Source organism: Bicyclus anynana, chromosome 19 (genome assembly GCF_947172395.1).
Source record: "Bicyclus anynana chromosome 19, ilBicAnyn1.1, whole genome shotgun sequence".
In the NCBI taxonomy this organism is placed as follows: domain Eukaryota; kingdom Metazoa; phylum Arthropoda; class Insecta; order Lepidoptera; family Nymphalidae; genus Bicyclus; species Bicyclus anynana.
The window spans coordinates 8,986,552-9,012,530 of NC_069101.1; the positions used below are offsets into that span (position 1 = coordinate 8,986,552).

The 25,979-nt window shown below is 36.7% G+C and overlaps 1 protein-coding gene across 5 annotated transcripts in view; it reads left to right on the top strand.

The window, feature by feature from the left end:
- Positions 1-5,760: 5,760 nt before the first annotated feature.
- LOC112045005 (uncharacterized) overlaps positions 5,761-25,979 on the top strand; it is a 223,345-nt gene continuing 203,126 nt past the window's right edge. For all 5 annotated transcript variants that reach the window (XM_024081038.2, XM_052887313.1, XM_052887310.1 and 2 more), the window contains exon 1: positions 5,761-6,024. In XM_024081038.2, the coding sequence (XP_023936806.1) occupies positions 6,003-6,024 (22 nt within the window). In that variant the 5' untranslated portion in view covers positions 5,761-6,002. The remainder of the gene's footprint in view (positions 6,025-25,979) is intronic.

The window sequence follows — 25,979 nt, forward strand, 5'->3', positions numbered from 1 at the left end:
TGGATTTTCCGGGAAAAAAAGTAGTCTATGTGCTATTCCAGACTATAATAAATCTTAATACCAAATTTCAGCTAATTCGGTTCAGTAGTTGAGGCGTGAAAAAGTAACAAACATTCATATCATCAAAATCATCAGTTTTCGCAAATCTCGGGAAACCATGGATTTTTTCGAGATAAAAAGTAGCCTATGTGTTAATCCAGAGTAAAATCTATTTCCATTCCAAATTTCACCCAAATCGCGTCAGTAGTAGCGGCGTTAAAGAGTAACAAACATCCAAACATCCATACAAACTTTCGCGTTTATAATATTATAGTACGATTGTTTTTTTTTTTCTTTCGCTAACTGTTTCGTTATGTTTAATGTATTTTCTGATAAGCTAGCTTGGCTGCAATTATGTCTGATGGTAAGCTATGGTGCAACCAATGGTAGAACATATTTGCTTAAAAAGATAATTTTTTGACTTGAAAACAGCTTCAATAAAATAGAAAGTAATTTATACTAAAATCTTCCCTACATCTTAATATACCGTAACTACCTAAATATACGGTGTACCGTAAATATTACGACATACATTAAACTGCATTGAAGGTAGGGATTTTTGTATTTTTTGTATAAAACAACCGTAAAATTTCGGCTAACATATATTGCGTTATCTATTAGGACTTGATGTCAGCTATCACCCTGTAAAGTATGTCGTAATATTTATAGGACATCCTGTATAAATGCGACAGTCCATTCATCACGAAATCTCGAAAACCTTGAAGTACAAAAATAAAATTTGGCAGGGAGGTAGTCTATAGTTAGTAGGTATCTGCTAAGAACGGATTTTGCGATAGGGCCGGATTAAGGAGGTTTGAGGGCGGACGAAGTCGCGGCCGTCCGCTAGTTTTGAATAAGTAACAAAAAGATGGACCCATTCAAATCATGATAAACAACGAAATTCCCATTGAAATCACAAAAGGATTTTTTTAATTGCCCAGTGGAGTGCGTGATAGCCCAGTGGATATGATCTTTGCCTCCGATTCCGTAGCGTGTGATTGTGTGGTATGGTGTGTGTGAGGTGTGATTCACCTCCAAGTTTTCAGTAGATTTCAGTGCATTTTAAGAAATTATAAAAATCACGTGTCTCAAACGGTGAAAAACAATCTGCATACCAGAGAATTTTCTTCATTCTCTGCGTATGTGAAGTCTGCTAATCTGCCTTGGGCTAGCGTGGTGGCCTAACCCTTCTCATTCGAGGAGACTCGAGCTCAGCAGTGAGCCGTATGTGGGTTGTTAACGAATCGATGCTGATAAATGTGATTCAGGCATTATTTACCAACTTTTCAGCATAATAACTGTCACAAGTAGATAAGCATAACTTTTCTTACTCCTTAATGAGACGTGCTCATGTCTTATGCTTTATATTCTTGTCTCGGAGTAAACTTTACATCAACTTTGTGTTCATTTTCCACGTTATCTGCTTTATTATAAAGTGTATGACGTATTAATTAATGTAACACGTACTTCCCACTTAAATTACTCCGAACACGGGAGAAAGTTTTCGAAGCTCAACGTAAACTCAAAAATGTACCTTAGTTATGCTGATAAGTTATGAAACTTTGAATTTACAATGGATTTAAATATTTCCTTTGAGTAATGGTAATTGGAACACTCGGTTCTTGTGACGTTGGAACCTCGTACTTTTAATTTTAATATCGTTTGTAACTCTCCCTATTAGATATATCGCTTCGTTTATATTAATATACATATATACATAGGTAACTACGGTAGACAATTATGGAGTTTGGACTGTGGTGGCTTTGAGAGGTAGCAGGTTTCAGGGGTCCAGACCTTCAACCATCCAAATGTAAAACGAATTTTTGTATTTTCCTTAGCATGATACGAAATCATATAAGAAATTAGATATTATGTTCCCAGTCCGAAAGCTTTTAGCGTTAACATTTTATAGTCTCGAGCAAAGAAGGAAAGGAGCAAAGCAAAAAACAAAGGGCCTGGGGATTGAATACATGATATCTCATGATATTTCGTAGAAAATATCAAAAAATACGTTTCATACTTCGATGGTCGAGTGTCTGGAAAAAAAAATTTCGAAGCCTATGGTAGACCTGTGGGTTGACTTTCTTTCATCACACTTATATTATAAAGGCGAAAGTTTGTGTGTGTGTGAAAGTGCGTGTGTATGTGTGTATATTTGTTCCTTTGCGTTGCGGTTACTGAACGTTATGGCTGAAATTTGGAATGGAAATAGATTTAACTCTAGATTAACACATAGGCTACTTTTCATTCAGGAAAAATCCATGGTTCCCGCGAGATTTGTGAAAAACTGATTTTATTAGACTTACACTTCATAATATAAGGTTTGTCTGGCTGACGCAGGCCGTCGCTCTGCAAGTCGTTATGTAATGAATGACCCAACTTTTTTCAGTAAACAAACATGTACAAAGTAACTATTTGCTTTGACAATAATTAGAAATACAAACGCGCTGTTTGTTTTGTTTGACGCGGATTAATAAAGGTAACCGACAGCTCTGTGTTAGCTTTGGGGCAGCAGGTGGGTAAACAATGTTTAACATATTATTAGCATAGCTCGTTATGTCGTAACAGCTACGTTGGCCCAGTTGTTAGTATGGGGGGTATTGGACCTAGTGACCTTGGGTCAGTGGCGTAGCTAGGCATGGGCAAAGTGGACGGCTGCCTACTGCCCCCCACCCAAAGGGGCCTTACGGAGCCACAAGACCCCCGCGAGGTCCCTACGACATCACAAAACCTGTTCATAATATTAGTATAATTATATAATATTCTCTTTCAGCACATCTATATTTCTCCCACTATCATGCGAGTATTATATTATGAGTAAGTGTATAATTGATATAAACGGCTTTAATTAACAAAGCACTACATGTATCTGAAGGAGAAACTCTCGTTTCTTTGACGTTTTTTTTTAATTCTTTACAAGTTAGCCCTTGACTATAATCTTACCGGTGATGATGCAGTCTAAGATGGAAGCGGGCTAACTTATTAGGAGGAAGATGAAAATCCACACTCCTTTCGGTTTCTACACGACATCATACCGGAACGCTAAATCGCTTGGCGGTACGTCTTTGTCAGTAGGGTGGTAACTAACCACCAGACAGACCTGAACCAATTAAGAAAAACTCAATCGGCCTTGCCGGGGATCGAACCAAGGACCTCCATCTAGTAAATTCACCGCGCAAAAAACGCGTTCAAACAAAACAGAGCTATCAAATTCGGACAAATGAGAACCTGGTCTATTTTTTCGTCGGTTAAAAAAGGGGTCTCGCAGATTCGCCACTGCCTTGGGTTCAAGTACTGAATAGCAAGTTCTGGGTTTTTCTATCTTCCAAGAAATTTTTGGTATGCCGACTTTCCAAGTACGATCGTCGACCTTCGTGCCTTCGACAGCAGTTTAAACTATCGGTTCCGGGCATAACACATTCTGATTGTTATACAGTCCAACATTGACAGCTCGCCAACGCTTATTGAAGAAGTGAGGTAGAATTAAGCTCTAATTCAATCTCTTCTGTAGGAGAGAACCTGTGACCTGTACAAAGTAACTAATTGCTTTGACAGTCAGAATTACAAACGCTTTGTTAGTTTTGTTATATAGTGAGCTATTTTTAAAAAAAAAGAATATCAGTTTGTTTAACTATGACCAATATTCCTCTTCCCCTTTAATTACTCATAAAGACTGAGGTTGTGGGTAGGACAATAATCCAATGGTCAGCAATATAACCCAATACAAGACCTTTCTTCTTAACCGTAAGGCTATTGAGGCTTAAACTGAATTAAAACACTTTGATAATAATGACGAGTTACGCCCTTAAAATTTGGTGATAAAAGCCCAGTTAAACCCGATGGTGCGGTTAAATATACGCGGAAAAGCCACAACTTAAGATTTTATTAATTACGGGTTAAAATATAATTGCACTCACCTAAGTGACTATGCATTAATTTGTGTGCCAAATTTAAAGGGATCTTCTTTTCTTGTCTACGGAACTTTTCTCGTGTTCACCATTGCTGAAGGTCGTGTGGGTAATACAGTGTCTTTGTTGGGAACTTTTCTCGTGTTCTCCATTGCTGAAGGTCGTGTGGGTAATCCAGTGTCTTTGTTGGGAACTTTTTTCGTGTTCTCCATTGCTGAAGGTCGTGTCGGTAATCCAGTGTCTTTGTTGGGAACTTTTCTCGTGGTCTCCATTGCTGAAGGTCGTGTCGATAATCCAGTTTATTTTTTGCTTTCTTTATAATTTTCTACACAGTCGGGTCACTGACCGTCCCATTTGTCTACGTGGTCATACCAGCAGCTAGGTGTTTGACCGCACGGTCTTTTGACTTTCATCATCTTTCCCACAACTATGCGTTTGTCAGAGTTATTTTAAAGGCGGACCACCTTCCCAAGCCACTAGAGTCCAAACTCCATAACTGGCTACGGTACATTATGTTCATTTAATGTATAGGCTGACAAACCTTCAGCCTATACGTGACGGGTAGCAGCGATAGTGACTGTACTATCATTTTTCGGTTTAAGAAACACCTCGAGCAGGTCCCAGGACTTACCTTGGGTGTAGGTTTAAGGGATCCCTTTAGAATGCATTAACACTCACCTCCCCGAAATGCCAACATTAAACAATTTATGATCAGTAATAATCCCACCACAAAACATTAGTGCACTAAATCACTAACGCGAGTAGCAGTGTGACGGCGTTCACGCTGCCTAACAAACAACTGAAATCATATCATCAAATACCCTTTTATTAATACTATCACTGTCGTAACAACTACATACAAATACCTCCGATTTTGTAATAAACTAATAATAAAAATAATAAATGAAAATACAACCCTTACTCGAGAACCTTGTAAAAGTATGTCTGGCTATCGCAGCCTCTTAGTCCAAATATTAATTTACTGACCCGCATTAATAAAATTGGCAACTAACGTTTCCCAAATAGCCATTGAATAATAGTACCTATATTTAGCTTCATGAGGTGCAATTCACTGCATCACAGATTTTGCGTTAAATTTTTTTGTGTCACCTGAATATAAAATATATTCATCTCTGTTCAACTGATATCGGGGTGCACCAATTAACCTATTCACATAATATACTCATCTGTAACATATAACTAATTGGATATTATTCGAGTATTGATAACATTCTTCAAGTAGCGAATTTTCCGATGGAATGCTTTTTTTAATGGGTTTATTTTTTCAAATGTTAAGGTTCGTCGTCGTTATCAACCCATATTCGGCTCACAGCTGACTTCTCTCAGAATGAGAGGGGTTATATACAGTCCACCACGCTGGCCCAATGCGGATTGGCAGATTACACACACGCAGAGGATTAAGAAAATTCTCTGGTATGCAGGTTTCCTCACGATGTTTTCCTTTAGTGAGACACATGATATTTAATTTCTTAAAATGCACACAACTGTTGGAGGTGCATTCCCGGATTCGAACTCACACCCTCCGGAATTGGAGGCAGAGGTCATATCCGCTGGGCTATCACGGCTTGTAAATATAAAGGTTAGATAATCTTAATTTAAGGCTGTGAATGATTTGAACTCTTTGAAGTTGTTAATGAATTTGGGTGCAAAATTGTCTTTTCACACGATTACGCAATTAATTTCGCTATTTTTGTTTTTGTATGCGAGAGAGGACGAGGTGGATCGCCCGGACCGTTGTCATGGCAACGGGGGGCGCAGTCGGCGCGCGCCGCATCCCAGCGCCAGAACTGTGACCGCCGGCGGAGCGGACGCTGTGTCGTACCGTCCCGAACCGTTTCTCGACGTAACTGGTACGTTCCGTGCGTCATGCGTACCGTTTGACAGGTCGCTGGTACCACGCCGCGGTACGGTAACTCTTGGAGTGTTCAAGTGTTAGTGTGTGTGTGGATGCAGTAGCGGGCGTGCAATGTCGCGGGGTGGTGGGACGGCGTGACCGGGCCACGGTGCGGGGAGGGGCGCTTTACGCCTGATATCATGCCTTTCGAATTGAGACCAGGTAAGCCTTACCCGTTTACCAGCTTATGAATGGGTCTGTGTTTCAGCTAATTTGCTAACTGGGTAGCGTTGGGCATTCTAAGTCGTGTCTCTACGTTACTATTGATGTTATTGATGTGTACTTACTCTAATATTCACTGTGGTTTAATTGTCTATGCAACCAAAATAAAACATTTAGGTTATGTACATTGCTTAGATCCATTTATTTATCTATAAGACCTGCGCAATTTTTTGTTGACAACAAAAAGCTCGATTTCATTTCTATTGGAGTTCAAATGCACTAGAAAAGCTATTTATGGGAAATTCGGGCTTTAATAGTCGTTTGATTTTCAAAAAAAGAACATCCTGTATAATTATACAGCCAACATTTTCAGTGACTAAAGTTATAGGTCACTGAAAAACAAAAGTATTAGCATTAACTTTCTTTGTTAAACGGCTGTGAGACCCACGTGGTTATGATTTCTTGTTTTATATTATAAAAACAGCTGTTTATTGCTATAATTAATAGTGAATAAAACTGTAGGACTAATAGTTACTGAAAAAAATTGAAAGGATATTTGATACCTATTATGTGCTTGCTATACCTATGTTTGTAGAACTTACATGGTAATCATTCTCTTGGATTATAATTCCAATATAATTTTCGGTGAGTAAATATTTCAAGGGCCCCATTTTTTCAGGAAAATATTATTATTAGATAATTTAACAATTTTTTTTCTTATGCGACTGTCAAATCCACATGTTTATACCTCTTTTTCAATATAGTGGCTGATGCTTAACACGTTCGCTGCGGCACTGATTTTTCTGTACTTTCCCCTGGTGCGGTACGAGGTTTTTTGACCTCGTACTAAAACTTTCTGTGGTGCGGAACGAGGTTTATCGACCTCGTAACTCTTGAAGATGCTAAAATACTTTTCTGCTGCTGCGGTACGAGGTCAATTGACCTCTTTCAGCGAACATGTTAAGGGTTATGAGGATAACTTGGATGTTGATGTGAAAAAGCTGCCATAGTTACCCTCTCTCCATGATGGATCGTTGTTACTACATATTTGCTTTATCTTTTTACTATATTCTTGAAGTTGAAGCTACTTGAGATTATATTATTGTGATGTATATGTATAATTATGTATAAATCCAGCAGGCTGGGTTTCAGTGGTATATGGTCATTGTAAACTTGGAAAGAATATTTACATTACGTTATTTAAATAGTTTTCTTCGTTTTATTTTGCGAATAAAGCCCAATGCAATGATTTTGTTGCATTGTAAGGCGTTGCATAAAAAAACCCTTTCAAATTACTGAAAATAATATCAAAAAGCTATATATTGTTAGTCAATTGAATGTAACAATCTGCTAAAAGTCAGCCAATCCGCATTACTATACGCATACAACTATTTGGCCTAACCTTTCTCATTCTGAGAGGAGACTCGAGCTTACTTTGAATAATGGTTATCTGTAATTTTTTTTTATTCTTTGCCCTTGACTATAACAATCTCACCTGATGGTAAGTGATGATTATTAGACAGTCTTTCTGTGTATTTATGATGGTACAATTTATACAAAAGAATTATTAATTAATACAGAGATATTCATCATTCATCATCATTATCAGCCGATGGACGTTCACAGCTGGACATAGGCCTCTTGCATGGACTTCCAAACATAACGGTCTCGAGCCGCCAGCATCCAGCGGCTCCCCGCAACCCGCTTGGGTCGACCAACGCTGCGCTTTCCGGTGCGGGGTCGCCAATCCAGCACCTTATAGAGATATATTACACATATTGTCGATTTTCTACTTCCAACATGTTTATTCCTTTACGCTGTGGAATCCGAGATCTGTTGTAAATATTTATAGAGCCTTAAATTTTAAAACACTGAAGACTTTCGTTGACTGGAAGTATTAAATATTGACGAAGGAACCTTTTGGTGTACTTATTTGGAAACTTACCACACTTGGATAATGGTTTACGATCTGTATGATGAAGATGTTACGTGTGATATCATATTTATTTATTTATTTAAACAGGAATGCAATTTATGCACACAAAATAATTTATATAGTATGATATAAAATATAATTTTCACACTTTTCACACTCCTGTCTATCAGATTGTAAATAAAATAAAATTGTTATTAGAATAGATTTTATGTATATGACATTTTTAATTTTGTTTTTTGAATAGTTCATTTTGATTGTTATTATTATTATTATTATTTTTGTTTTGTGTATTTTAATTGTTGACTATTATTATTAATTTATTTGAATTGTTTAATTTTAATGTATTTGAATTGGTTAATATTAATTTATTCTTAATTTTTAATTTGATTGAATTTGAATGTATTATTTTTAATTTTTAATTTGTTTGAATTTGAATTTATTATTTTTAATTTATTATTTTTGCTTAATATTCATTTTGTAATTTAAGATTTATTGTAGTAATTATTATTCCTGATTGCTCGAGAAACGAATTGGGAAACTGTAATGTTTCTCTGGGCACTTGTTATGTATATAAATAAATAAATAAATAAATAATGGAAAAACAGATTTAAAACATAAACATCCTGGTTTGTAGACACAGAAATACTTAGGCAAAACAAAACACACTATAAAATAATATAAACTACAATGGGGATGATGACTAGGTTTGAATATATTGATTTTTATGATACATTCGGGTAAATAAGGTCAATGTTAACTAATTTATACATAAAAAGCAAAGATTGACTAGATATTTGCAAAATAAATAAGATTATAAAATTTCAAAATCTACTAAAAATGTTTTATCGTAATTAGATGAAAATTCATACAGTTTTACCTTCCTTACATTAAATGTGACATTTTTCAATAAATGAACTATAAACATAAACGCAGAAATAACAAAGATATTAGTAATTTTGATTAGTAATTTTGTTTAAATGCCCATACAAATCTAACGATCATTAATTGCCTAAGTTCGTATCACTTTGTATGGGGCGTTTTTCAGGGATCCGCGGCAGCGCCGCAAATCTGACCCTTTAAATCCCTGTAGCTCCGAAAGTAATGATCGCAAATACCTTGTTACTTTTACAAAATTGCTTTACTATTTGCGTACTCTTAATTTATGTACAATTTAAAAAACTGTCATCACCCCTATTACAATTAACACAAAAAAATAAAGAAAGCAATAATGAACAAAGAAGAAAGAGCTAATTAATAGTAAAATAAAGTAAAGTACCTACACTTAATCTTCAACTTCCCTGCGCAGGGAGTTGATAACGTTACGACGGAAGCATGTCGTTTTAGAATTAAAAAGTTTGATGTCTTGATTATTTTGATGCAGAGAATTAAATAGGCTACAAATTCGATTAATGGAGGAATGGCTAGCAACTTTAGTACGGCAGCAAGGTGCAACCATAGGTATGTTAGAGTAGGCTATTTTGGGAAGTAAATTATATCTATTTTCGTAATTAATAACTTTACCTACATATATAATATACAAAAAAAAAATTCTTTCATTATTTCTCTTTTTTTTTTAATTTTTTAACCATGTTAATAAAATACAAAATATAATATATAACACTATTTAAAAAATTATAAAAAAAATATTCAACACTTGACATTTGAGTGGTCCAGGTGAGGTATCTTCTCACAGTAGGTAAGTTTCAAAAATAACTAACTGCCTTATGTATCCGACTCTTGATCTAGCAGTTAAATCCAGCATCCAATCCAGTTAAGCAAAAGATTCCTATGGTGTTGGTAGAAGCTTTTCGCTGTAAGACATAAATTATTATTACCGTGAAAATGAAAGCCAATTTTCTTTGGTATTTCTACATAATTGTCAACTGTAACTAATCGGTGATTTGAGAATACAAATATTTTCAGGAATCATCCTCAGTCTTAAAGTTTTTTTTATAGTAAAATTGACGAACCAAATTGAATTGCCTGATGGTAAGTAGAATACTTTCGTTTATAAATGAAGCAACACTTCGCAAGGCTTGCAAGGAACAACATCTAAGACGTTATGTGTCTATAATTCACCATGCATTTTTGACTGGAACACAGTAATGCTGAAATAGGCATGGCGGTAGTATTTTCCCGGATGATCTCTGTCACATAACCCATATTCAGCTCACTGTTAAGCACGGGTCTCCTCTCAAAATGAGAGGGTTTAGGCCAATAGTCCACCATGTTGGCCCAATGCGGATTGGCAGACATCACGAATAGTTCTCTACTATTCGTGATGTCTGCCAATCCGCATTAGGCCAGCAATTTTTTTCTAAAAAAAAAACGCTCTTAACGAATAGATTTACAAAGAAGATTTACATGCCCCCAAAAATACTTAGATTGAGACTATATTTTCGTTGTTGGATGAAAATATAAATCTTTCATCCCTTGCTAACTCGATTAGGAGAAATAAATAAGAGAGAGATAATAGCTGCGAAAGGCTTTCCAGTAAGGGGGTATGCGGGTAACCCGGGTGAATAAGTCATGTCACGAAAAAGAAGCACTGATAAAGTAACTGAACTACGCGAAAGTTATCCGAATGACAATGTTTGCTACCTACATACTCGTAATTTATTTCGAATATTATAACTTAAATAAAATGGATTCCTCCGAAAGCGATTTAGAAGGCTGGAATAAATTGTTCCAACTATTTTTAACGATCTTCCAGACACGGTCAAAAACCTTTTAAAAGATACTACTATATTTACGAACGTGCATAGGCGGAAATTTAAGGAATACTTTTTGGACAGCCTGTGTAGCGTCGCAGCAGCGGTACACTCACACAATAATTATGTTGTTTATTTTACTATCCGCTAATGATTGTTCTTTTTTCGTCATTTTGTCTTTTTGTTTGTTATTTTTTCAATATTGTTTATGTAATAATTACAATGGGCACTCAAATGTCCCGCAGCGGGAGGGTGAATTTTTTTATAAATTTTTAATAATGTTTTGTATTTTATAATTATATTGTTAAAAATTAAAAAAAAAAGAAGTAATAAATAAATGAGAGACCAATGCACAATAAAACCAACTGTGGTCTGTTGTCATGGTTAGGCAAAATAAATATGTATCTTATAGAATATTAGATAAATAAATAAATAAATAAAAGTATCGATTTCAAGAGCTCTATTATCCGTGACATGAAACGAATTTATTGATTAAGAAATATATTATGAGCAGATAATATTTTAAGTAGGTCTCCACGAGAGTGGATCATCTTTAAAAAGGCTGTCAGTAAAATATTTAGCTTAAACTAATTCGCATAAAACAGTAATTTGACATAACATTTGAAAGTAAAAAAGTGCTAAAGAATCTGCAAAGTTAAATACTTTAATCATTTTATTCAGTTAGGTTGTTTAACCGACATTTATTATATGTAAGGAAGTTATGTAAGAGTAATTTGTCATAAACTCGTATTTTACAAAGAAGTACTTTTCATTGAAGTTATCGTTATAGTAGGAGATTCTTTTTGCATGTACTTGTAAAGTATACAATTTCCAAGCATTGAGCATGTGTACTTAGTGCTTACGCATATTGCTTGTCAGCGTTCCTTTCACATGAATCGATCTATAACCAGCTTTATATGTATCAATAAGATTTTATTGGTTGCTATAAAGTTAGGAACCTTTTTCAGGATTAGAAAAATATTTATAGCTTTTGTCTTGCAATTTAGTATATTCAGTACTACGAGTGTAACAGGCTATTACTATTTTACGACTGCTGGGTGCATTGGTCAGCTTATTCGAAGCTTCTTTATGAACTTGGGTCGAGAATGGAACATCCAAAAGGTTAGGTATTAAGTATATATTATTCTGTTTATTTTATTTATATTTCATTCAGCGAACAAGTTAGCCCTTGACTGCTAAGTGACGATGCAGTCTGAGATGGAGGCGGTTTTATTGGAAGAGATAGGCCATAGGGGTAGCGTAGGGGTAGGGTAGGAGTACGGTAGGGGTAGGTTAGAGGTAGGGTAGGGGTAGGGTAGGGCAGTGTAGGGTAGGCATAGGGAAGAAGTCAAAGCGAAACCGGATCCGCTAGTACCCTATGAATATCAAGATTGGGCCTAAGTTCTATGTTCTGCGATAATGTATTGACAGTTATGGTTGTCTGTTCGGATAGAAAACATAGCTATGGCGATGGTCCCTAGGTAAAGTATCGAAAGTGGAAAAATCTACTTTTCAGGAGAGCGAGCGAGAGCGGATTAAAAGTTATTTTTTTGTTTCATTATATTTTGGATTCACAGTTGTGTAGGGATTATAATCCATAAACACTTTCTTATAACTCAAACTTGATTTATTTCTTAAGTCTGGCAGTTTATTTCGTAGAGATACAGTTCTAGCCCTATTTATACGAAGATATTAGTATTCCAGACGACCTTGCACAACTACTTTCAATGTAATTGGATGATAGTTTAGAATTGAAAATGGCTCGTTGTTCTTCAGACTTTAAACTATCGTACCTAGCATTTATTTAGCTTGTCTTGTAAGTATTTTTATATGTAAGTGGAAGACAAATTATAACAACTGTTTAGGTTCAATTGGACTTTTTTGCTACAAGTATATCGACACTATCATTACACGAGCTCCGATGATATCTATACTTCTATACTAATATTATAAAGATGAAGAGTTTGTTTGTTTGAACTCGCTAATCTCAGGAACTACTGGTCCGATTCGAAAAATTCTTTCAATGTTAAATAGCCCATTTATCGAGGAAGGCTTTAGGCTATATATTATCCCCGTATTCCTACGGGAACGGAAACCACGCGGGTGTAACCGCGCAGCGTCAGCTAGTCTTAATACATGTTTATTTGTCAAAGATAGGTAAGTAGGTATGTTATATCTGAGACCAATCGAAAGACGGGTTTACTGTAGGGCAACTTTAATAAAAAAAATGTTACCGGAAACTCACGTAGATATTTTGAGTAGGTGCCGTATTAGTTCCGATAACATTCCCTGGTCTTAAATCATGAGCTTGTTCTAGCGTTCATGTTCAGTTTCAGTTTGCTTTCCGTCAGACAAAAGCTAGTTAATTAGTGCCGATAGTAATTAGTGTCTATTCACGAGACCGCAACCATTCAAGTGGTCGATTGAGCTATTTCTGCTTTTAGCTCAGGCGTCAGGGACTAATGACGTATTGAATAATGTATTCATTGAATTAAATTAAAGATCTTTAGTAGGGATGATGACACTTTTTTAAATCTATACTAATATTATAAAGCTGAAGAGTTTGTTTGTTTGTTTGTTTGATTGAATTGATGTATCGAGGAAGGCTATAGGGTATATATTATCCCCGTATTCCTACGCGAACGGGAACCATGCGGTGTCAGCTAGTTGTATATAAATTAAGAGTATGCTACTAGTAAAGCAATTTTGTAAAAGTAACAGGGTATTTGCGATTACTTTCGGAGTTACAGGGATTTAAAGGGTCAGATTTGCGGCGCTGCCGCGGATCCCTGAAGAACGCCCCATACAAAATGGCACGAACTAATGACGACGTAGATACATAATGATCGTTAGATTTGTATGGGCGTTCAAACAAAATTTCTAATATCTTTGTTATTTGTGCGTTTATGTTTATAGTTCATTTATTAAACATGTCACATTTAATGTAAGGAAGCTGAAGCTGTTTGAATTTTCATCTATTTACGATGAAAGATTTTTAATAGATTTAGAAATTTTATAATCTTCTTTATTTTACAAATATCCAGACAATCTTTCTATCAAAAATGTATCATAAAAATCAATATATTCAAACCTAGTCATCATCCCCGTTGTCCTTGTTGAAATATAATTGTGTATTAAAAATAAGATTTAAAACGATAAACGTTTTACACTTAAGTAAATGCAATATATAATTATAGTACAATACAAGACCGTCATAATAAATTACTATTATCTTCTTAAAATTACCAAGAGTAAGAGTAAAAGTTAAAATTACCATGACTAAGAAAGTAAGAGTTGGTTTTTGGTTTAAAGATACTTAAGTTCGTTTAAGAGACTTCTCGGGTATTCTCACGATTTTATTCTCTAACGCTATTATAAATAAAATTAACGAGTGATCGCTCTGACTTAGCGAATTCAGACATAATATCTAAGTTTTTCTGTATTTTACGAATGCATCCATTGTTGCGATCAAACCTCTAAAATCTCCCATTTAAAAACCAAACCCATTATTCTCTCACAGCCTTTTTTTTTTCATTCTTTACAAATTAGCCCTTGCCTACAATCTTGCCTGATGGTAAGTGATGATGCAATCAAAGATGAAAGCAGACTAACTTGTTAGGAGTTGGATGAAAATCCACACCCCTTTCGGTTTCTACACGACATCGTGCCGGAACGCTAATCGCTTGGCGACACGTCTTTGCCGGTAGGGTGGTATCTAGCCACGGCTGAAACTTCCCACCAACCAGAGCTGGATCAATTAAAAAAATTCTCAATCGGCCCAGCCGGGGATTGGACCCAGGACCTCCGTCTTATGAATCAACTGCGCATACCACTGCGTCACAGAGGCCGTCAAAAATCTAGGTAAGTATATTTTGTTTATTAGGTACATACATGAAAGTCGTATGGTCTGGTAAAAGTCTCATAAATATAGTTTCTCTTAATCGAATCCTACGCGAAACTTTACTCTTCAGTGTGACATTAGACGTCAAGTGGTGATGTATGAGAGGTAATATATGATGGAGGATGCCTTTAGGCGATTTCGCACATTGCTCAAGTTGTTATTACGTATATATGCCTAATCTTTTAGCTTGATTGGCTAAAACTAGTAAAGCAAAAAAGTTAACAGGCATGTAGGATTTTTAAAGTATGCTGCTAAGAACTTCTAGGGGAAGAATATTTTACCAATTAATTTTTATTAATAGCATTATTTCTCACTAAAATAATAATGATTAAGAAGGACAGTAAGATACAGATCCTATACCTACGTAAAGGGCCCAACTGAAACTAAAGTGAACTGAATAGAATGTAAATGAAATTGAATTGATGAATTTATTGAGTCTACTCTTTGTCATAAAGTTTTGTATAATGCAAAAACTTATGGATATAGATGACCCCGATTGTGATTCATCATTATCAACCCATATTCGGCTCACTGCTGAGCACGAGTCTTCTCTCAGAATAAGAGGGGTTAGCCCAATAGTCTCCTACGCTGGCCCTATGCAGATTGGCAGACTTCACACACGTACCTACTTAGAGAAATAAGAAAATTCTCAGGTATGGAGGTTTCCTCACGATGTTTTTTCTTTACCGTTTGAGACACGCGATATTTAATTTCTTAAAATACACATGACTGAAAAGTTGGAGGTGCGTGCCCCGGACCGGATTCGAATGTCGCCCTCCGGAATCGGAGGTTGAGGTCTCTGCGTGTTTGAAGTCTGCCAATCCGCATTGGGCCAGCGTGGTGGACTATTGGCCTAACCTCTCTCATTCTGAGAGAGCTCAGCAGTTAGCCGAATATGGGTTGATAATGATGATGATGATGAAATACGCAAATATATAAACAAACAAAAAATAAAACATAATGTCAGTAAAATGTTTTTATTTTAGAACTTACTGATGTTGTCAGCTTCGTTATAAGTTGAGTTGAGTTAGTCTAACTACTTCTCATAAAACTAAGCGACCTTGCAGCAATGCATTCGTAATTGTAGCATGCACTTGAAATGATAGCAAAACTTGAATAAACATGTTATTTTAAAGTATAATTTTTTAACTCAGACCAATTATAGAAGGACCTGTATCGCACTCATAGTCACGAACAAAATTGTCTGTCATTTTCTGAAGAAAACAAGCTTAGATTTGGTATATATCTTATACTAAACTAGAAGTTTTTGTCCGTTTTTTACACAATTCAATTACACAAAAAGGTATTTTTACGGAGCTCTTTAACCGACGAACACGATTACAACTATTTAACATCAATACTATAGAGACAGTTTCTATAATCGCATTAGATCGTTGATCATATACTTTAACAGAAAAGTAACGTCTAGCGAGGCAGGTCCTATACAATAATTGGTCTGAGTTTTTTAATAATATGTTGAGAGATCTTGTCTTGTGGCCTTGTTGGAGATATGGAAAGGAGTGGGGTGGGATGTAACCGTATACAATGAAGAAAATCTTTACAAAACATTTTATACTGACTTACCATTGTTTTGTGTTTTCTTTAAACCGTTTATGCCAACCTACATTGCGTGGTGGGTCTACTTCATGACGGTAGGCCTAGTTCTATGGGGGGCCTTTAAAAATTAAAAATTAAAAAAAAAAAATTCAACCGACTTCCAACTCAAAAATTAACCTAAACTAAAAAGCAAAAAATAATATCTTACCTATGTGCTACCTTCTGATCAGTTTGAAGGCGGTGTCAAGCCAGTGATGTTTTAATTTAAGCCGTTTAAATTACAAAATTTCGGTGGTTCTTTCAGAAACGGTTAATTAAAACATGACACTGTATCGGCACCCTACGATTTTCGAAAGTTCCCCTCGATTTCTCCAGGATGCCATCATCAGATCCTGACATGAAAAAAATGGGACCACCCTGGAATCAAACCCTTCAAAACAAAAAAAAGAATTTTCAAAATCGGTCCACAAATGACGGAATTATCGCTGGACATACATAAAAAAAAAAAACATACATACAGCCAAACGTAGAACCTCCTCCTTTTTGGAAGTCGGTTAAAAATAGATGATGATTATGGTTATGATGACTTGTTAAATCATATGAGGAAACAAAGAACCAAAGTAGTGAAGTTTGGAAGTTCCTACAAAAGGCCTATGTCCTGCAGTGGACGTCCGTCGGCTGATATGATGATGATGATGATGACAAAACAATATAGGCTGTAAAGTTATTTCTACTAATTTAATTTATGCTGAACAAACATGCCACATTTTAGTAGTAAGTTTAGATGGTCCAAATTAGCAACATAATACGTATAATTACGTGATAAATTAAATATAATCTGGCAAAAAAGCCCATAAGTCACGCAATTTAATAAACTGTCTACCACAGATTCACGATCGTTTCTACTCAGCTAAAATTTCGATCTAAGCTAGGTTAGGTTGGTATAGTTTCCACTACCCAAAGGCAGGATTTCATTTTAATTTCAGCCCTTCGAGAAAAAGTCATAAGCTCTCTCCACGCGCTGGATTCAGTAGAACGTCACTTAATTTGTTTTCCAAGGTCCCGAGCCGGCAAGTCGTTTGTTTACTGTGAAATTCACTTAAGGGCTTTTAAGATGATTTTCATATAAACCGTTTTTGAATGTTCCTTTTGTCTTTCCTGTATTTTAATGAGCTTTAGGGACGGAACTTTCTAGAAACCCCTATTAAAGGAATAGGGGTTACAAACATTAACAGGGTCATAAGAGGTACTTGCTCAGAGTCCTTCAACTCACTGATCCCCGAAATAACTAGATATTACTAATTAACGGCAATTGGAAAACAACAGTACTTACTTGTAAAATTAACACAGACTAATTTTAAATAATCTTTTACGTTTCTTTTGATTTCTAAAATACTATCCTTGAATTATTTATTACTAGCTGACTCAGCGCGGTTTCTCCCGCGTGGTTCCCGTTCCTGTAGAAATACGGGGATAATATATTGCCTATAGCCTTTCTCGATGAATGGGCTATCTAGGACTGAAAGAATTTTTCAAATCGGACCAGTAGTTACTGAGATTAGCGCGTTCAATCAAACAAACAAACTCTTCAGCTTTATAATATTAGTATAGATCGGCATTAAAATCGTATACTAGTGATTAGTGAAACTTTTTTTGAAAATTATCCTGTAATAATTGAAGCCTGAATGTACCTACACAGGTGTCCATTAACCCGGAGCTAAAAAAGTCCTTGTAAAATAAGCCTACTTACAATAAATTAATTTTGAATTTAAATCTGACGGAAAATTAGAAATCGAAGTGAAAGTCCACAGTTTTATAAAATAATTGTGAATTATAACATAAAACAAAAAGAAATCATTTCAGTAATTAGAGGAGGAAAATCAGGATTTCATTAAGCACTCTCCCTCGAAGCCTTCGCCGGGAGATGGATTTAGTGAAACGTCATCTAATTTGTGTTTCACGGTCCCGGCTTCTGAGCTAAATCTTTTTGTTTACTTTGAAGTTTACTTAAGAGCTTTTAGAGTCAAAATTATTACTTTTTCTCCGTGTTCAGTCCTTCCTTTTCTGTAATGATTTGGGGTGGTAAATGTTTTTGTCATTAGGTATTTTACATGATAAGTAGAACTTTTCTTACCTTACCACCTAACTTAACATTACCTAATTTAACTTGTTTGTCACACACTTCATAAACTGTTATATTGTTTCACTACTGTGGAAGAAAGTGATTACCACTAAGGAATCCTAGTGTGGAAATCACAGACCTATGTAAAATTATTTTTATGTGTACTAGTGAATCAATAATAATAATTATTATTATTAATACTATTATCTTGTTAGTAGGCTACTTCTAAGCTAGTTCTTCTATTGCATCTTTAATTAACAACAAATGAAATCGTCGTAAGACTTGTCACTGAATAAAAAATAAGCCTTCTATGGGTATATTTTTATTTATGAAACACTACCACCGTATCTATATTAACATTGTAAAGAGAAAAGGTTTGATTGTTTGCATTGAGTACTACTGGACCGATTAAAAAAAATAATCATTAGAATTTTATCCCCGTATTTCATAAATGGGATTTGCTGACTTTCTATTGGTAGGAAGAGGGCGCATTGACGCATTGACGCATTTTTTCTGATGCTATATTTGTTGCTTCTATTGAGGACCTCAGAAGCTGTCCCCAGGGGGTATGGGTGAGCGCAAACTGCTAGAGTTCAGCCTGAGGGCGAAACGAAAGTAGGGGGTCGGAATGACTATGGGTCTTTCCGTCTTATTAGTCTCTTAGTAGCGAATTCGTTTTGGCTGACAAAGATGCTGTGCAGATATTGATTGTGTTTAAGATCTCGTCCAATGAAGTTACTGTTACTGCATTGGTTATTTCCGCCGCAAAATATCATTGCTGTGTCCCGGTTGTCAGGGTGTAATTGCCCGTGCATCGGTTGTCAGGGTATAATTTCCCGTGTACCGGTTGTCAGGGGTATAATTGCCCATGTATCGGTTGTCAGGGTTTAATTGCCCGTGTTTCGGTTGTCAGGGTATAATTGCCCGTGTATCGGTTGTCAGGGTATAATTGCCCGTGTATCGGTTGTCAGGGTATAATTGCCCGTGTATCGGTTGTCAGGGTATAATTGCCCGTGTATCGGTTGTTAGGGTATAATTGCCCGTGTATCGGTTGTCAGGGTATGATTGCCCGTGTATCGGTTGTCAAGGTATAATTGCCCGTGTATTTAGTCTCTCGGAATTTGGTCACTCCTGGTAGTTATTGCTAACATCTCACAGTGATTGTTCCAGTCTCAATAATTGCCACAATATTTTTTTTATTCAATGTCAAGTTAGCCTTCGACTACGATCACACCTGATGTTATATCACGACTCAGTGATATACTCAATAATATATACGAAGGCGGGCTTACTTGAAAAGAGGTACAAATATTTTTTTTATGTTTTCCTATACTCCCGGTAGGGTAGTAGTAGTAGTAGCCATGGCCGATGCCTGCTACCAGACCAGACCAGAGCCAATCTACACAGAATCCTAAACTGAGAATCAAACCCTGGACCTCTCTATTGAGAACTGCAGCACTATCAACTGCACCAGAGAAATCGCCGAAATTTACCCACATTGGAGCGGTGTGGTGGGTTTAAGATCTTATCTCCTGTCTCCTGTGACTCAAATAGTTATATAATCGTAATAACTATAATGTAATGGACGTATAGAGACGTTATCATCATAAACCTAACACATGAAAGTAGGCCATTAAATTAAAATATAACATTCGTTCGGAATTATATTCGCATGGAACATGGTTTGTACATTTCTGCTAAAGTATTTTAATTTTATGAAGAGAAACATATTAAATAATGGCGCAAAGTAAGTTAATATAGCAAACATAATCTACTAAAGTGACTTAACCCTCATTCGCACAAGAGTTTTTATAACGGACGTTGAAAAGGCGTTCAAATACAACAAATGCTTTCCAAGTATAGGTATGTTTACACGACAGCGTTTTTAAAACGACGCTTTTTTAACGAGCAGTGTCGCATTTTAAATTTTGGACGTTTGAAACAGACCTTCGTTCAACATCGTACTATATGAGTACGCTACGCCCACCAACGATCGGTTTTAACCCATCGCTTTTTAACTCTCGTGCGAATGAGACCACGATCGTCAAAATCTAATTGCAGCGATAACTTCTTATGGGAGGGTATTTATATAGATATGACGAATAATGTTTGTATAATATGAGTAAGAGCCGTGATAGCCCAGTGGATATGACCTCTGCCTCCGATTCCGGAGGGTGTGGGTTCGAATCCGGTCCGGGCATGCACCTCCAACTTTTCAGTTGTGTGCATTTAAAGAAATTAAATATCACGTATCTCAACCGGTGAAGGAAAACATCGTGAGGAAACCTGCATACCAAAGAATTTTCTTAATTCTCTGCGTGTGTGTAGCCTGCCAATCCGCATTGGGCCAGCGTGATGGACTATTTACCTAACTCCTCTCATTCTGGGAGGAGACTCGAGCTCAGCAGTGAGCCGAATATGGGTTAATAATGATGATGATGATAAATATGAGCATATACGGCGTACGTACCTACTCAGTATGTTCTTGGTAATCTCAAACACGAATCAAAGGATTTCTGTACAACCTCGTGTTAGATACGATATAGTTTTATCTCTGTATCTTTCCGAAAATAAAACTTATTTTTAAATTTTAAACATAATTACTTATAATGACGTAGTAGGTAGGAGGAGCCGTAATTACCCAGCGGATAAGACCTCTGCCTTCGATTCGGAGGGCGCAGGTTCGAATCCTGTTCGGGGCATGCACCTCCAACTTTTTAGTAATGTGAATATTAATAAATTAAGTATCACGGGTCTAAAATGGCGATTATCATGAGGAAACTTGCATACCTGAGAATTATCTTAATTCTTTGCGTGTGTGAAGTCCGCATTGGGTCAACGTAGTGGACTATTGGCCTAACCCCTCTCATTCTGAGAGGAGACTCGTGCTTAGCAGTGAGCCGAATATGAGTTATTAATAATGTATGATGTTCAAATACTTTATAGAAACCCTTATAAAAACTCATGATGATGATTAAGACGATGCTACCGACAACAGTATAAAATAATTGCTGACCACAATAAATTAATAAAAACAAAATTAATAGCTAACATGAAAATGTCCAATTTGAATTATGACGTCATAATTCTCCACACACGAGTGTGTAGCGTCATTTGGCGGTCGAGATTGACCCCTTGTTGACCTCCATAAACCAAAATATGGGTTTCATTATGTATGCCACCAGTATGTATGACTATAACACATTATAATTGTTCATAAAATAAACTTTATTTATCTAGTATATTATGTACCAGTTTTTACCTAACAACAGACCCGGTCAAACTTCGCTATGACTTGTCCACATACTTCTTACTACCCTACCTCTACCCGTATCCTACGCCTACCCTATCTTGGTATCTAATTGACAGTTTAGACCTATTTAAACTAACAATGAGATACCAAGTATAAATAAGTAAGTACCTATACTATAGTATACACTATGCAGTGGTATAGACCTCGGCAAGTAAGTTATACCTTAATGACAGTTGTCAACGCAGGTACAAAAAATCAACTAAACATAAGTGTTAAAGAGATCTCCGGTGGATTCCGGTACCTATTAATAATTAAGCAACATTTTTTTTCTGTCTGAGTATGTGCCGATAGCTCCCTACGGAACCACTACGACGTCACTGGGGGCATTAAGCAACCGTAAAAAACAACTGGTAAATACGGCAGTAATTTAAAAACCTCGTCATTGATACGAGTATAAGTTCAGAGGAGGGTAGTTTATCAGAAGTTGTTACTAACCAGATGTTTTTTTAACTGTTGATTTATTAATAGTTATACAACTTAACAACAACAGTGTCCTACAAATTGCGTGGTACATTATCACGTTTCGACGCTCAGAAATTTTTATTTCCTGGTTACTCAGTTAGCTATCAGCATCAATTTTCGTAAATAAATAAGTTGTTCGTCTCATCGAGATGAAGCTTCTCACGAAAAAGTAACTTTTTACTAACATTTTTTTTGGATCGTGCCGCGATGCAAGAACCAGCTCATGACTAAGGGCCCCGTATGGGTTCGAAACTAGTCGGGCATACTCCGACCTAATATCACGTGAGTTTTAGCCGTGTTTCATAATCAATTAATTTGTTACTAACAAGTAAATTTTTCGTGAGTAGCTTCAACAAGTTAATCCGTTGTACATAATGTTCCACTGATCCCTGACTAACATTAAACATGTCAAATAATTATTTACGAGTTTATATTAGAGTCAACGCGTTGCTATGGTTACTTGTTCCCTCTTATCGTCGATAACACACGAAAATGTGTCATTGTGCACTCTTCAACTTACAGGCCGCGTACTATATTCGACTAACCACTTTCGAGGCCTACCACCATACAAATGGTTTTATTTTAAGCTTACAAAATAATGTTCGTTTTGCGTATCGATAGAATCCTACAAACTTGGTATATCGCTTGAACAGTATCACAAAGAAACTTTTAATAACATTTCAAAAATATTTTCTCTTTTTAACATGAGCGATCAAAAGCTTCAGTGCATTCATCTGTGAACAGCTTATTTTGTTGTAAGAGCAAATCGGGCTTTAGTAGAGGAAAAGTTTTATATAAAAATTACTAGTTACTGGAACCTCAAGTTCTCTTTTTTTGTAATATTTTCAACGTCGCTTCCACACTTCAAACAGTACCTAAAAAGAGGTTTTTGTTAGAGAATAATTTCGGTGCAGTATAGTATAGAAAATATATAAATAATAGTAGTAAAAACGAGCGAGCGAGACTTGGTCGCTAACTATGGGCCTCATAAGAAGGCTCAGAGTCATACAGCGGCCGATGGAACGAGCTATGTTAGGAGTATCTTTGCGTGATCGAATCAGAAATGAGGAGATCCGCAGAAGAACCAAAGTCATCGACATAGCTCAACGAGTTGCGAAGCTGAAGTGGCAATGGGCGGGGCACATAGTTCGAAGAGCCAATGGACGTTGGGGTCCCAAAGTGTTGCGACCACGCACTGGTAAGCGCAGTGTTGGCCGACTCCCCACCAGGTGGACTGACGACATCAAGCGAGTCGCAGGGATTCGCTGGATGCAGGTGGTTCAATATCCTGATGTTTAGAAGTCCTTACAAAAGGCCTATGTCCTGCAGTGGACGTCCATCGCCTGATATGATGATGATGATGATGATGAGTAGTAAAAATGAAATGAAGAGTGCTACAGGGAGATGTGATCTCTCCCAAGCTATTTACCGCCGCATTGGAAGACGTCTTTAAGCTTCTGGACTGGGACGGACTTGGCATCAACATCAATGGCGAGAACTCAACTCAACTGCGGTTCGCGGATGATGTTGTCATCATGGCAGAGACTCTGGATGAACATCATGATTAATGACCTCAGCAATGCACTCTCACTCACACTCAGTCCTGCAGTGGACGTCCATCGGCTGATAAGATGATGATGAAAAATGAAATAATTCTGCTGTCAATCATCCACTGCTGATATTCAGTGTCAAGCAGCGGCGAAGAGTCCATACAGACAGATTCCCTCCGGGTTACCTTTTAAAAATCCATACTTATATATTCATTATGGTGATGGATTGAATAAATATGTATGGATCTATGACAAACCGGAGTTTGTGTTGAGCGGTATGAATTTCCTTTTCTTTGGGACGGCTTACCTTCGTCAAAACTCCATTCATTGCCACTGGTGTGAAGTAATGCTGGTTAAATTACTATTAGACACATATGCCTCTGGTAATCAGGCTACAAGAAAAATAAATGGGTTTTAAATACAATACGCAGAAAATAACGGCCGTGATATGACCTCTGCCTCCGATTCCGGAGGGCGTGGGTTCGAATCCGGTCCGGGGCATGCACCTCCAACTTTTCAGTTGTGTGCATTTTAAGAAATTAAATATCACGTGTCTCAATCGGTGAAGGAAAACATCGTGAGGAAACCTGCATACCAGAGAATTATCTTAATTCTCTGCGTGTGTGAAGTATGCCAATCCGCATTGGGCCAGCGTGGTGGACTATTGGCCTAACCCCTCTCATTCTTAAAGGAGACTCGAGCTCAGCAGTTAGCCGAATATGGGTTGTTAACGACGAGGCAGAAAATGCCTTGTGCGGCAAAGTATTTATACTCTGTTATGTACTAGAGAACTTTTAATAACTCGTCTCCATAGAATATTAATAACATAACTGGCATTCAAAACGCAACTTCCTTATTAATTGTGATAAATCCTAATAAACTAATACATTTTTAAATTACCAAACGAACCCCAGTCAAATGGAATGTGGCACAGATTTGCGTTTAAGAGATCGACAATTTAATTGCGTGCTTAGAAAACATGCTCTGAAATTATTTTACGTCTTTTTGAAAGTCGGTTAGAGGATTTAATGTAAGCTACTCCAAACGCAAAGCTCTTCTAATTAAAACTTTTAGTTAGCGAACTTGTCCTAATTATTTGGCTAAAACTAAACACCATTTGTTAACACGGGCCCACGTTCGAGGGCTTAGAAAGGTCAATTTATTAACAGTAGCACTACTACATACTCGCAGTGATGTGCACAAGGTATTCAACTAGGGTAAGCACTATACGTATTACAACGTACAAAATAGAACATTCTCCTCTAATACATGTAGGCAATGCATTTTTGTATATATGAAGTGCAAGCCACTGTATATAGAACTTTTAAAGTTATTCGTATTATAAACAACAAAGCTTGTCCGGATGTTTGTTTCTCTTTCACACTGAAACTACTGTACCGATTTAGCTGAAGTTTGGATTAAAGATAGATTATAGCACATAGTAACACATAGGCTGCTTTTTATCCCAAAAATCAATGGTTCCTGTAGGATTTGTGTTAAACAGGCGCGAACAGATTTGCACGTTGGTAAGAAATTGAATTGTTTAAAGAAATAAATTAAATAAATAGAATATTAATTAAAAATAACTGGTCGCTAACTATGGGCCTCACTAGAAGGCTCAGAATCATACAGCGGGCGATGCTCGGAGTATCTTTGCGTGATCGAATCAGAAATGAGGAGATCCACAGAAGAACCAAAGTCACTGACATAGCTCAACGAGTCGCGAAGCTGAAGTAGCATAGGGCAGGGTACATAGTTCGAAGAGCCGATGGACGTTGGAGTCCCAAGGTGCTGGAATGGCGAACCCGCACTAGAAAGCGCAATGTTGGTCGACCCCCGACCAGGTGGACTGACGACATCAAGCGAGTCGCAGGGACTTGCTGGATGCAGGCGGCTCAGGATCGTGATGTTTGGAAGTCCCTACAAAAGGCCTATGTCCTACAGTGGACGTCCATCGGCTGATATGATATATACATATATGATAATATGGTGATTAAAATTAAAATAATGAATTGTTTTTTTTTAAACAACTTTTGTTACACGAAAACCCTGTAATACTGAGCTATCGAGGCAAAATTTCGCGTAGCAAACATCATTAATTAGCAAAGTTTTTGGGTCAACTAATTCTGCTGAGTCATAAACATGACGCGATACCTATTGTGGTTTAATTCAATACAAGCGGACGCCCGTGACTTCGTCCACGTGAAGTACTGTGATATGCCATTTTTTCCTTATATCTATTTCATGAAACAAAGCTTTTATGTTTCTTCAGACTTTTTTTTATTATTTAAATGTCCACAATCACACCGGATGCGGGCTAACTTGTTAGGAGTAGGATGAAAATCCACACGCCTTTCGGTTTCTACACGATATCATATCAAAATGCTAAATCGCTTAGCGGTA